The 14,440-nt window shown below is 38.5% G+C and overlaps 1 protein-coding gene across 4 annotated transcripts in view; it reads right to left on the reverse strand.

Moving 5' to 3' along the window:
- The window catches only part of smarca2 (SWI/SNF related, matrix associated, actin dependent regulator of chromatin, subfamily a, member 2), a 62,431-nt gene that overhangs the window by 32,011 nt on the left and 15,980 nt on the right, over positions 1 to 14,440 (reverse strand). For all 4 annotated transcript variants that reach the window (XM_065947677.1, XM_065947671.1, XM_065947678.1 and 1 more), the window contains 9 exons: positions 13,842 to 14,012; positions 12,355 to 12,405; positions 10,277 to 10,407; positions 8,955 to 9,012; positions 8,485 to 8,582; positions 8,096 to 8,243; positions 4,972 to 5,135; positions 1,976 to 2,042; positions 1,765 to 1,875 (listed from right to left, as the gene is read on the reverse strand). In XM_065947677.1, coding sequence (XP_065803749.1) covers positions 1,765 to 1,875; positions 1,976 to 2,042; positions 4,972 to 5,135; positions 8,096 to 8,243; positions 8,485 to 8,582; positions 8,955 to 9,012; positions 10,277 to 10,407; positions 12,355 to 12,405; positions 13,842 to 14,012 — 999 coding nt within the window. The remainder of the gene's footprint in view (positions 1 to 1,764; positions 1,876 to 1,975; positions 2,043 to 4,971; positions 5,136 to 8,095; positions 8,244 to 8,484; positions 8,583 to 8,954; positions 9,013 to 10,276; positions 10,408 to 12,354; positions 12,406 to 13,841; positions 14,013 to 14,440) is intronic.

Consider the following 14,440-nt stretch of genomic DNA (forward strand, 5'->3'; position numbering starts at 1 on the left):
TGTTTGAATTTGAATTTGAAATATTGATCACAACAGAGCTCAGGTGCAGCTCCAGTTTAGAACATTATATTTTCCTACTGCGAGTACCTTCAGGGTAAACAACACTGCTGAATACAAACAAGATTTTTCTATTCCTTCTCTTATTTCATATTCTGATAATTCCTGTTTGTGCGTGCAGTTTTTTTTAAATATGTGAACAAATTACCATGAAACATGAAACATTTGTTTCAGCCTAGTGCTGCTGAATGTTTAATAGACTCTCTGCAGCTTGGACAGAATTAATAAAACGTAGTAACAGACCGAAACAGGGGCATTCATTCTGCAAGTCTTTCATTCCTTCTCTTTTCAAACATATAAACACTTTTCACTGTAGAATAAAAGTCTGACTCTGGGAAACAAAGGAACGCATTAGGCACAATTTTAAAGTCACTTTCACCATCATGTATACACAGGAGTTATTATAGCCATTGTTTTCTAGTCATTCATGTTAGTAAATGTGTTTAATTCCAGGTGATTCTCCTGTGTTTACTTGACCAGAGACTTAAAAAAACAAGCCTATTCCATCCAGGAATTAGCATCTTGTCAATCACAGGAAGCCAGGCACTTAATGAAACCCTGGTTCATCCTGTCTTTGACTCTAAAATGCCACATAAATTACCAAACTAGTTTTTGAGACAATAAAGCCATGAGAAAATGTGTATTCATGCAGTAATTAATAAAGTGAGAAGTAGGGTTATTTTCTCATCTGCTTGCAGTCAGTGCAGTCTGCCTATAGCAGGTGGCCACAGTGCATCTTGTCTGACCCTTGTAGAAAACTGAAGCTGCTACTGATGCTGCTGTTAAAAGGTGACGCTTACACTACAAAGTCTTTAGACAAACAAGAGTTAGATTGTACTGGTGAGTTTGGGAGTCAGTTATATGCCGGCTCTTTGAAGTCCTTCACATCAAAACCTAAACATTTTGAGTGATCTGTTTTAATGAAGTCCCAGGCTGACTGCACAAAATACGCAGGGACCAACACATAAACATTAAAATCACGAGGGCAAAGAAATGACTTTCAGAGAGTGAACGCAAGTAAGAGGTACTGATTCTTCTTATTTACTTCACCTCCTGTGTATTCCCAATGTACTTTGTGTGGTCGTTAATGCAACTTTTAACATGACATATAAAGCACCTATGTTTGAATCTGCCAGAACATTTGAACATTCAACACCAAAAACAGACTCTTATTTAACATTCAAGCCAAATACAATAAGCATAGCTAAGACTGCATGAAATCATCATCATCTTTCTACATGTAGGTCTGACTACTACAATGTTTAATCCCAGATCTGCCCAAAAAGTCGATAAATCAATTACAGCTCACACAGAGTGCTGCAACTGCTAAGAAAATCCACATTTTTTAAAACCCTGGCACTTGCATTAACGTTGCAAAAAAAGTTTGGGCAAAAAGGTTTGATTTTAACCTCAAGTGGATTTCAGAGTTGTGGGGAACTTTCAATATGAGGTACATGACAGGTCCCTGGAGTTTACAGGAAATTAGATTTTAGACTAGATAAAGGATTAGAAAAATATAACATAAGAGACACGATCTCACAAAGATGTCAAAAAATGTTAAAAATGTATGGTTGACTTTTTGGGCCTAACTTGTAGACTTGGGATTAAAGAGACCGCTTGACTCTCTGCAGTAACCTTTGAATAGAAATGCAACAAAGAGCCGAATGAGAAAATAAAAATGAGGAAAAAGCTTGAATCTCTTTTTACCTTGGCCAGTATGTGCTTGTCTTTGATGATGTATTCATAGGTGGTCAGCAAGACATTGAACTTCCCGCTGCGGAGTTGAGGCACAAGCCCACGGCGCAAAACAGGGGTGCCCTTTCATGTGGGAGGAGACACAAAGAGAAAAAAACTGTTGTGAGGAAGTTAAATGAACTCAGACCATCTTACATGAGAAAGAAAAAATGTTTCGTCTTACCTTGTAAGCGATTTTCACCACAGTCGGTCCCCACTTGTCGAGTTCATAGACCCAGTTAGACAAAGTCCTGGAAATAAAAAAAATCAAGCATAAAATGACCACACGTGTCCAAACTAAAACCTACGGTGAGGCATCTTTTTATTACAACGGCCCACGTCTGTGGAACAGTTTACCAGGAGACCTAAGGGCAGAACACAATGTAAAAAAAATTAAAAGCAAACTTAAGACCTACCTTTTTAGTAGAGCTTTTAACTGAATCTCATTTCATCTAGTTTTATTACATTTTCAAACTCCTGTGTTTCCTCATTTAGAATAAATGATAGCATTTCCTCAGTACCTGTTCTTATCTAGTTATTTTTACCTTAGTTTTCGGATTGTGGGATAGGGCTGCGGGAGGGAGTCATGTTGTTGCTATTTGATTAAATGTTGATGTAAAGCACTTTGTGATACATTTGTTGTATGAAAAGTGCTATACAAACAAAGTTTGATTGATTGATTGATTGATTGACATGTCGGGTTGACATAGAAGAAAGCGGATATCAATTTGGTGCAAGTAGGTAATCACTCTGACTCTCAAACATGGAGAGGAAGGAGCAACTTAAGTAACATAAAATAACACAGAGAGAGCTCATTGAAGAGTACAGCACATTGAGCCACACGTCTTGGAATAACATCAGGAGAAAAGAAAATGCCTTTTGGTGTCAAAGTGCGATAGCTTTCCAAAGACTTAAAACTGATTGCTGCGCTCACTTGGAGATTTTTCTTACAGAGGTCTTTGTTAAAAACTCAGCCCCCGTTGGCATATCAATCTCTTCTGCCCATTAACTTTGATTTCCCAACACACGTCTCTGAATGACAGAGGGCAGGTGTGAAGCTTTCCTCCACATAAGTTCACTTTGCATATTAAAAAAGAAAATTCAACACAGTGGCCCAGAGCTCTAATTTAAATCTTTTACTTCAACTACTAGAAGCAATGCATCTGTCATAAATAATGAAAAGATCAAAGCCACAAAAAAATTGTTTTAAAATGTAAACGTGGGCGTTACATCACACAGTTTCCTCCTGCAATCTTAATCTACGGAAGGTAAGTGGGTGAAATTGCCTGCAATGTTAAAGGAAGGTGAAATGACGCAGGTGAATTTTCCACTTTGAAGCTTTTAACAGGGAGTGGATTTGAAACAACTACAACCCCGGTCCACTCTGGAGAGCCTGCCTCCTGTTGCTTCAAAGCAAAGGTTTGAGTGGATTGTGTTTGAAGAATTTGAAGGGATTAAGGGTAGAAAAATAGCGAGGGAAATCATACTTTCTTACCGGTAAGATGAATGAATGATTTAAGAGCCATATTCTTTTCTTCTCATGATTTTCAAACAGCCAAAACCGAACTTTATCTTTCTCACTTGAACCATAGGATAAAAGTTCCTACAGAGATTTGGAGTAAGGGTTGTAAGGGTGAGTCCTAAAATATTTTCAAAGATATTGATGGCACGTGTAAGTTTAGTTTGCTCCCACAAGAACATTTCACAACTTTATAGTAGACAATAGAAGATAGCCTAACTTTATTTTCTTACACACAGCCATGAATAAAAGCTCTAGTTTCCATATTAAGTTAAACAACACAAACATTTTCCTTGTCTCTACTGCCTCATATCACTGCACTATGAGAATAAGCAGTAGCTCAAACTAGTTCATAGGCTCGGTTATTTTTCTCAGCAGTGCTTCCCACACATAGATTTAGCATTCTTGTTTTTTCTTATCATTTTTGTGGGAGAATGATGCCAACTACAATTGTGTGTGTGTGTATGTGCATGTGTTGAGAGAATAAAAAAAGTTTGGGAGTAAACATTAAATCAGTATTCCTCCACTGGTTGATCCTCAGGACCCACCACTGTCGCCTACGTGAAAAATTGCGACCCAAATTTTTCCGCATATTTTACAATCAAACTTGCTTCCATGCACACCTTCAAGAGCCACTGAAAACGGCCCTGTGACCCACTTTAGGGTCCAGACCCCACCAGCTGAGAAACACTGCACTAAATTAAGGTTTCCTAGAATTACATAAATTCATAAAAAGGATTAGGATAAAGGTAATGCATTATTTTAAATATTTCAACAGACACTACACTGTACCCCATTATTCTGTGGGAGACACTTAATAATAAATGTTTATTTGCTGAATGGGAGTCTCCAACACACAAGACATATATAATGTCGGGGACCCTTGTAGATTCATGATGGTTTGAAAAATGAACAGCAATACTGAATAATTCTGACAATTTCCAGAAGCTGACAGTAAAGCTTAAGAAGGAGGCAGGTTAGAAATGTTACACTTTAATGATAGAACATTGCTTTCCTCTGGTAAAAGTTGTGGGAAACCAGAAAGACTAAAAATTCAGATGAGCATGTGTCCTGCGGTTATTGCATTGTGCATTGTATAACTTTATTTATTTTCCATGTTTTAGATTTCACCTTTTTTAAATCCATATCATTATTTAAAAATAGTTTTGATAATGCAGTAATAAATAGGCTAGGTTTCTTGACAGTCATATGTTAAAATCCTCATTTTCTCTATAATTACTTTGTATACCACAGCTATTTTAAAGTGTGTATGTCCAAAGCTAAAATACAGCCCTTCTGAGTCCGGTGTTATCTGACTAATAACTTATTGCTGTTCTTGAGACGGTCTGTGGTTGCTGTTAATTTTGATTCATCCCTCTCTGCAGGCAGATGAGTTTTTCACACCTGACACTTGAAAATAATTTGAGTTAAATTGCTTGCTACTGGCATCTGTATCCCAATCAGGGATGGGACTCCTGACTCCTCTGCTCTCTATTATAGCTCCATGTTGTGGTTTGGACTAATAAGGAGGGTGTTTTTTTAATCTAAAATTATATCCTAGAGTAATTTTGAAGTGTGTACATCGCTCCCTTGCTGAAAATGTTTCAGGACGTCATAACACTGTGTGATAACTGATGGATGCAAGCTGAGAGGGTACTGACGAGAGAGGAACGATGATGAGGAAGGGGCCGTTGATCCTCTTGTACTCCATCAAGTAGGTGATTAGGGCGATGGTTTGGATTGTTTTGCCGAGCCCCATTTCATCTGCCAGGATTCCATTTAGATTGTTGTTGTATAAGGACACCATCCACTCCAGCCCTTGGACCTAGATATCAGAGAAAAATACAAGCATGCTTTAGGTTTTTTCACATTTAAAAGCTATTTCATATTCTCCTGCAGGGCATGAAATACTTTAAAAAATACAGATCAAAACATAGTTGTGTTCAAGGAAACTGTCATGGGAAATTTACCCATTGAATCTAATTGCATGTCAAAAAGAATAAATGTTTTCAGAGGAGAAATGTCACCTTGTTTAAAGGGCAGGCATGCCAATCTGAAAAGAGAAGGATTTTTTTTTTCATGGAGAAAAAAACTCTCCTGGGGGCTAAGGTGGCTTCCGCTCATTCTTGCTAAATATGTCCTGTCAATTGAAGTTGTGACAGCCTTAAAGGCAAAATTGCAAGAACACTTCAAATAAAGACTATAATTGTCCTTGATTGAAATGCCAATCAATTCTTTAAGATTGATTATAAGATAATATAGATTGTCTCACTCTTGGCATTCAATGTACTATCCCATAATGATCACCTTGCTACCTAAAATAGGGCTGCACATAATGATTATTGTGGTCATTCATTAAACTGCCATTCAGTCCCTTAAATAATTATCAGACAAATAATGAAATATGTCAGTTTGACATTCTCAAATAGTTTGTTTTGTCTGAGTGGAGAGATTCAATTTACTATCCCATAATGCTGGTTGTTCACCTATCAACTTTTTTCAAGCATTGTCACTATTACAGACAATTGTTGGAATACATTTATGAACGTTTTGCTGCAGTCTGGGAGGGCTTGTGTCATCTTGGGTGATCATAAAACTCAGCCCTGTTTGTCTTAAGAAAGTTTTTTCTTCCATCTTAACATGTTTCCACTAAACTTCATTTATTTAGGGCGATGTAAATCATGATGTTCAATGACATCACCCCTGTCAACAGTTAGTACTTGGGCTCTAACTAGCACTGGTAAAAGAAGCCAGAAAACCAGGTGGCTGAATTGTTGGAGGTGCTGCTTGTGACCAGGAGGTCACACAACTGCTGATATGTTAAAAAATCCTGTGTGCATGAAAGAATTTGCAGCATGACATGGTTAACGGCCTCTAATAAGTCTGAAAGTGTGTTAGTTTGCCTTTTCAATCCTGCTCACCATTTTCACAAGCTTCAAGACAAATCACAGCACAACTCTGTTCCTTCTCAAAGTTCGTTTTTTTCTTGTTAGTTTCTACCAGGAGCAGGATGGGAAATTGTTTCAACTGGAGTCCTGTTGTAGTCTAGTATCAAGTGACCCTGTAATAAGATATCCTGTCTCTGCAAAGTCTCAAATATCTTAATCTTGGTGTTAATTCAAGTCTTCTACTGTAAAGTATAGGAGGCATAAGATGGGGGGGGGACATCAGCATAAACCCCAAAAAAAACTTTAAAAAAAGGATATTTTGCCTTTTTGCTTGAACTTTATGAATAGAGATTATTTGATTATCAAAAAAGTTCCATTAATATTTCTCATGTAATTGTTTTTGTAAAACCAGACATGCATTTGAGAATAAAAAAAGAACTTAGTTATACTGTAAGCACAGTAAGAGAGAAAGAAAGGAGTTGAAACGATCTAAAATCATTTTAAAAGGACTTTTCCACTTCCTGTGATGGTGTAAACATACAAACCGTTACATTCATCAAAAGAAGGAAATTGAATGTCTTTTAAATTGGTTTCTGAAAATGCTATTAGATCGCATTGCCACTTTGGGATTTTATTTCCCAAGTGATTCAGACAAGGTAGCAAAATATCAACTGTGTTATTCCCCTGCGGCTTGAAGAAAACAATCAGCTTAAGTCAGTACAGAGAAACAGGAAAAGGCCAAGAGGACACAGGCAGCCGAAAAGGAAACTGCCAACCAATTACCAACTGCATGTTGTGCCTGACAGCAGAAAGCGGAGCTAATTCATCTGTAAACAGGCTGGTTTTAGGGTTGAATTAATAAGTAATAATAGACTGAATACAGTCATGTATAAATCTGTATCTTTCTATTAACTCTTGAGGGCAATTCATTTTTATTTCTTACACACAAACCGCTGTCCAATTATTCTAAAGCTGAGTTCCTCTGGGAGCTGCCACAGTGTCTCATTTATAGCTTATATCAGAGGAGTGATTCCACAGCAGCCTGATTGTTAGAGAGGAAACAAAATGTTGGCAGCATCCAATTGCCAGTTCCCTATCTCTAGTACTAAACCATCTTTCACTGCCATTTACACTCAGAGACAAGACTACAGTGTCACGCTTGAAAATAATGAGGTAGAATTGTTCTTCTGAGCAGATAGCTGTCTTTAAACTTCATTGAATGACTGAGCGTTTAGTTGCTGAGCAGACAGAAGATGATCTAAATCCATGACAGCAGCTTCCCTCCTGCTCTGGAGTATGAAGGCTCAAATGATGGAGCCATTTAAAAACTGTTCCTGCTGATTAATTCAAGGACAAGCTATTATCCAAAATTTGAAGGAAGGTTTCGAAAAATGCTCTTCTGCATTCAAGACTCATTTAGTTGGAAATAGAAAATAAATGATGTGAAAATAATTGCATTTGGCTGTTTCATCAATCAAAAAAGGTTGTTTGACAAAACATTCAATTTGAAAGCCATTGCAAACACAATACAGTGTTTCCCCTAGGTTTACAGCTTTGGAACCTTGGTGTTCATGCGTTACTTTTAATGACAGCTATCCTTTTCTATCTGAAAGGTATCCTTAAATTACTTCTTTCCCTGATTTCCGACTGTATCCACTATCCTATTTCCACAATAAAGGCAATAAAGGTCTTTCTTGACCTTCAAGGGGGGTGGGGGGGGGGCGGGCCACCCCCCAATATAATGGTAGGGGAAACACTGCAATATATATAAAAATGATATATAACCAGATTTTAGAACAAACTCCGTGCAAAAGTGAGCAATAAAAATGTCAAAAAGTTGTCTCAACAGTCTTGAAAAATGAGAGCAACCACTATTTGTGTACGTGAATCTTTGTACCTGGTAATGTTTAAGCGTGCCGTTGATCAGCAGCGATGACTGCTTCTCCACTCGCTCGATGACAGCGTGGGCCGCGCCGTAGTAAGAGTGGGATTCGGTTTGTCCTGTAGGAACGATGTACTCATCGTCCACATCCTGCTTGACAGAACTGAACATGAAAAAGAAGAGTATAAAAAACCCTTGAACAGTGTTTAAGATGCCTTTTTTTTTTTAGAATGTTTTGATTTTGCCTTGTTTCAAGGCTTAACAAGAGCCAGGAGTCAATGATTCCACCTTCAATATGACAAGTACATCTTTGTTTCTAACTGATGCAATTCAAGGACAAGAGAACTACAAGCCCTGCCAAGGTAATCTCTGAGATTGAGCGATAGTGAGGAGGAACACCATACTCAATGACGTGCTCGGCAGCCACCACAGTCTCATCCCCTCTGTTTGGAGTGATTAACGTCTTCTCCTCTGCCTCTGCCTTGGGAACATCCTCTTCCTCCTTTAAGGCAAATTTGATAAAACATGACTGATCGCGGGCTTAAAGCAATAAAAGAAAAGACAGATCACGTAAGTAACTCTGATGGAGATCAAATGAAATGTTCAGAAGCAGCTGTATTAAAGTGAATACAGCTACAGCCCCCTGGTGGATTTGGATGTGTGTGTGTGTGTGTGTGTGTGTGTGTGTGTGTGTGTGTGTGTGTGTGTGTGTGTGTGTGTGTGTGTGTGTGTGTGTGTGTGTGTGTGTGTGTGTGTGGGGTGGGGGGGTCTGACATGTTCACTAATTTAGATTAAATAACATTTGCATGATTTGACCAATTGCAGGAGAGAAAAGTCTCCTGTGAGGGAGTTCATAATTGTGAAAGTCACTGACCTCCTCTTCGTACTCTGAGCCACTCTCTTCGCTGTCTGACCGAGGGGCGACTTCATACCTGGTTATTGAAAGAGGAAAACAAGGCAAAAAGAAAGAACAGAGAGAAATGTTCAAAAACATTTAGAGCTTCAGCAAAATTTACTAGCAGCAAGGTACCAACACGTGCAGGCATTGGATTCTTCCCTCAACCTTGTGAAACTTCAAATCTTTATTTGTCTAAACCCTGCTGATAATGAAAAGTGCTTCAAAAGACAAATGCAGATAATTCAGTCAAAGACAAACAGAAACAAAGGGTTTGAAACTAAAAAAGTAGAAAACTTGTCATATTGAATGACTCTCTAAGTAACAGACAACATGTTGACAATACTGGTGGGAATGTTCCTGGAAAAAAAAACATGAGATACTTTGTTATTACCCCATATAAGTGCAAGGAATGTGATTAATAAACACACATATTTCCAATATGCCTAATATCAAAAGTACGAATGGATGAGGTTGAGAAAAGCCTAAAGAATATATTTGACTCAAAAGAACCTTTCATGTAAGAAAATGTTCCTGGTGGGTTTTTTCAGACTAAAAGAGATAATTCATTTGTTCAACATCACATAGTTTGTCTCTATTTTTTGTTTTCCAATTTAGTGCTTCAGTACTTTGTTATGAAAATGAAAGAAAATCCTAAGTCCTCTGTCTGCAGCTACACTGAAGGGATCCACTCAGGCTATATTTAACCTTTCGTTTGCAAACGCTGCTGTACAGGGATGCTGCAAACAAAGTTTTGTTGTGTTTTTTATACAATGACAATAAAGCTTCTATCTATCTTTCTGTTTGAATATTTTGACTCTGATTAGGAAAGGGTGTCTTCCAAACCTTTCTCTGGTTGCAGCAGTGAAGGTAAATCAATCATTGCACTCCAGTATTGTTTTCCCTCCCTGAAGTGGCAATATACTTCTGGGTTTATCAGTAACAGCGTGCACATAAAAGTAATGCTTCTTCAAGCACTTAATCAGCATGAAGAACTATGTAGCAAGAAACTTAGTCCAGAAAAAGTCAGCAAACACACACGTATCACTTACTCAGGTGCTGAGTCATAAAAGAAACACTAAATAAAAAGCAGAAAGACTCGCAACACTATGGCTCCCAAAGATATATGTATTGATTTGCTATATGCATGTAGAAATATAGACATAGAGAAAATAAAAAAGTAAATATTTGGGAGCCCTAGTGTTGCGAGTGTTTGTGCATTTGAACAAGAAACTTGGGAAATTCCTTTCCCAAGTTTCCCAAGGTTGATGACAGGTCTGTGCAGAGGGGAGCATACTCACCCTGGGTTCATTTCAAGCCAGGCCTCCAGCTGGCTGGATTTAGGAGCATCCGTTCCCTGAAGGACTTTCCCTGTCTCCGTCTGGATCACTTTGACAGGCAGCTCACTCATTTGGCTGCTCTCATCCATAGGCTGCAGAGCAAAAAACACCACAAGGAGAAACGTGTGGACGGATACAAAACTGAACTCTTGTTTGTAAAATGTTGATAAATGTATTTCTAATTGAACCAATTTTTTTTTTTCACTTCAGTACATTTGTGCTCGCATGTCTCAGAAAGGCTGAAGCATAATGTTACGAGAAGTAAAACATCTCCACAAATCTATATGAGTTTTAACATCAGAAGCTGCAGACTGGTTGCTGTTTATGGCTGCATATGGAACAAATGTTGACAGACAGAAAATTACAGTTTGTTTAGGATTACTTCAACAGGAGACGTTTCTGAAGGAGTGAATTCTTTCAAGTGCTGATGTGAATCTGTTGTTAATTTACACAAGCTAAAGGAACATGATTAATAATATTAATAAAACTAATAATCAATCATGAGAAATGTAGTGTTTAATTAGACAAGTATAATTAGATTGATGTATGGCAAGTTACACACTGCAGATTTCTATATATTTTCTGTTGCATTATTTACCAGAGGTTCAATAACCTTGGGTTGTATTGTCACCCAGGGAGCAGTCTGTTGCTGACAGGATAATTGCTTTTTATTTCATCTGAAATTCAAAATATGTTTTGTCTCTGTAGGAGGACATTTAGTGACTGAGGTAAAGTACAGGTTTGGTCTCACAGCAGCAGAGCAATAATTATCAACACAACAACATCCACTGGGTGGTTAAATATCCTCAAATGACAAAAAGCAATTAAATCATGAGATCCATCTGTGAAAAGGTTTGAATGTGACTTTGCATTATAACCTTTGGCCACTCATGGACAGCAGGAACAAGTTGTGAGCAAACGTCATCACCTTTTAAAGATGATACAGCAAACGTGTTGGCTAACAGTTGCTAACAGATCCAGCAATGATCAAAGAAAATTTACATCCTCCATTGGAATCTGTACAATATTTACACTCCACCAATGCCTGAGGTAAACGTCTGTCTCATCATCTTCTTAACATCTGCTGAATGGTCCAACAGCTACCTCCCTCTAGCTCTAATTTACTTGTGAGGCTGACAGTGTGCAGTAGTGGCTATTTGTTTTCAAATAAATTTTATGAGAGCACCGAGTAAAAAACAGGTAAAGTTGTGGCTGGGCTGAACTAGTAATTACACATTTATAGTTTTAATTGCAACATTTCATTATACTGTATACATTTCTTATGGACCCCCAGAAAATGCTTTTTCACTGAGACTTAAAAACAATGGAAATTTAATGGACTGGGAATCTTTTGATCGTGAAGATTTGTGCCGCTTTGAGCCATCGCATTGAAAATACAACAATTTTTATAAGACAAAAAAAAAACAAGCTGTTCATTATACTCTCTCTTCAGGGATTTTAAAACGGTAGTTAAAACATTTCCATGAATAGTTGAAGTTTACAATTAATTCCACGTCTTGAGCAGCTCATTTACTTCAAACACTGAGCATAGATGCTTCTCCCGCTAGTAGATCAAGAGCCTTAGATGCCCCTGCCCTGGTGTCTCATGTGACTATAAACAAGCTTAAAGCCTTCTGAGGACATTATTCAGGACCTTTTCCTATTAAAAGAGCTGAAGAAAAAGAGGACAATCTAACAGAAGACAAATCAACGCTGGAACTTCAGTAGTCATTGACTCAGACGGTCATTCTTACAAGCTGTGTGGCTGTTTCTGCTGTGATAAACTGACACATCTATACTAACTAAAATGCCAAATTGTTTTTGTTTTTCTTCTTCTTTCTATTTTCCCAGCCCAACATTTACAATTGAATTAACATTCAAACTTTATCAAACATTGGACCCAGGGTGTCACTATGTTATTCACTCATTCAACATATCAGGGACAGTTTTTCATGTTTATAGGGTTGGCCCTGGTTTGCTTTGAACCAGCCAAATAAAACACCCAAAATGAAAAGATAACATAAAACACTTGGGCCCACCTCTCCATCGGGTCCAATCGCACTGGTGCCTTCTCCGTCTCCATCCACCCTCTACACAACAAACATAGAAACACACACAAATCCATTAAGCAAACACTTCATCCAAGTTATATATAAATGTGAAGCACTGTGCTGTTTAAAAGCATCAGCAACACCAGCATCTATTAGTATTTGTGGCTCCATGATTTTAGTCTCTTCCAGTAATTTCCTAAATTTTCCTCTTAAAAGGAGAGTGAGAAAGTCGAAGCTCCACAGGGTTATGAGGGGTCATGTGGGCTGCTTTGTATTCTCCTTCATACTGCAGCTAAAAATACTCTTCTTTTTAAAAGATGCTTTTATCAGAATCTTCATTACACATGCTCGACTGAGGTGACACAATATTGCGCCACAAGATGAGTCTATTCAACTAGCTGGCATCAATGTCATGAACCTCTACAGAAACTCTGCAGGTGCTGGTTCAATGATTAGTTCTGGGCCTATGACAGCAGGTGTGAAATCAGGTGAAGAGATGTGCCCACTGTGTCGCAAAAATGTGAGACCCTTTCAGAGCTTTCCATCACGAGGAGGAGGCCGAGTGAGGTTTGACAGCAACCACATTGTCATTCTTGAAGAGGCTTGAATTGAACGAAATAATGAACCGTGAGATTATAATGGTCATGTGTTATGACTCATGTCGCTATGGTTGGTTCTCCATCTCAGGGCTGGATTGAGTTTATGGAAGGCAGTGTTTCCCCTACCATTATATTAGGGGGGCGGCCCACCCCCCCAACGGCACCCCCGCCCCCCTTGATGGTGAAGTTCATTTTATTTTCTATATAGCGCCAGATCACAACAGAAGTCATACGGATACTTTTCCTATAGAACAGGTCTATACCTCGTCCTTTTAGTAAACAAACTAAATAGCCTTATGTTATTTATCTTATTTACACAACAGCATGTCATTTCTGTCTCTACATGGTCGCGCGTTTACAGTTCTCCTCTGCTCTCTGTGTCGTGTTTTGCCCCGACACACACACACACACACACACACACACACACACACACACACACACACACACACACACACACACACACACACACACACACACACACACACACACACACACACACACACACACACACACACACACACACACACACACACACACACACACACACACACTTGAGGTGCGCTCAGAAACGGGAGTTGCAGGAACAACTCGCAGGCTGATTTAGAAAATATGTCTGTCATGTAAGGAAAAAGGGTTTGAAGCTGAATGTCAAACTCAGGATGAAAAGGCCAGACAGCATTGAGAGAAGGACTTCAAAAAAGTGCATATCTGGCATTGATGGTGTGTCACTCAACAGGAAAATTCAGAGAAAAACAACAACATAATGTTTTAACCTTGGAGACAAACTTTGCTTTTCAGGAACTAGTAGAAGACAAATGTGACATCCATTAACATTAAGGTAATTCCGTGAATCATCACCATCATTCGATGCCCTACCTTCTTTCTCTTCTTCTTCTTCTTCTTATCCTTGGCAGCCTGGGCAGCTTTGTGTTCGTACACCAGGGTTGTGAGGTTGGCCACATATTCGTCTGTCTGCTGCAGCAAGTAGGCCAGACGCTTGTCTTTCTTTTGGTCAATCAGTTTTCGGTAGCCTTCCTCATCCTCTGCCTGAGTGGGGGAGGGTGACAGAAGTTTAATGGTTGAAACGACTTTAGGATAAAAATGAATATCATCAGCTTGTTAACATCATTTCAAAGTCAGAAGGTCTTCAGTGTTATTCAATTAAAGCAGTTCTGGTGTGCTGACACATCGATAGAAAATAGCAGATCAGTGCAAATACTAAAACCATATTTGCCTATAACAAATATATACTGAGTATGAGAGGGTGTGTGAAGATCAATCGCCTGTTTTGAACGGTCAATATTTGAGAAGGTCAAGAACCCTGACTGTGAAAGAACCAAAAGTCCTGAACCCTCACTATAAAACATACTCACTGTGTTTGAGACTGTGTTGTTCTCAGACCTTCAGTAGGTAAATTGACAGGTATTCATTTAAATTGTATTATAACATGTAGCTAAGAGGATGATTCCAAAGAC

Source organism: Labrus bergylta, chromosome 2 (genome assembly GCF_963930695.1).
Source record: "Labrus bergylta chromosome 2, fLabBer1.1, whole genome shotgun sequence".
Taxonomy (NCBI): Eukaryota; Metazoa; Chordata; class Actinopteri; order Labriformes; family Labridae; genus Labrus; species Labrus bergylta.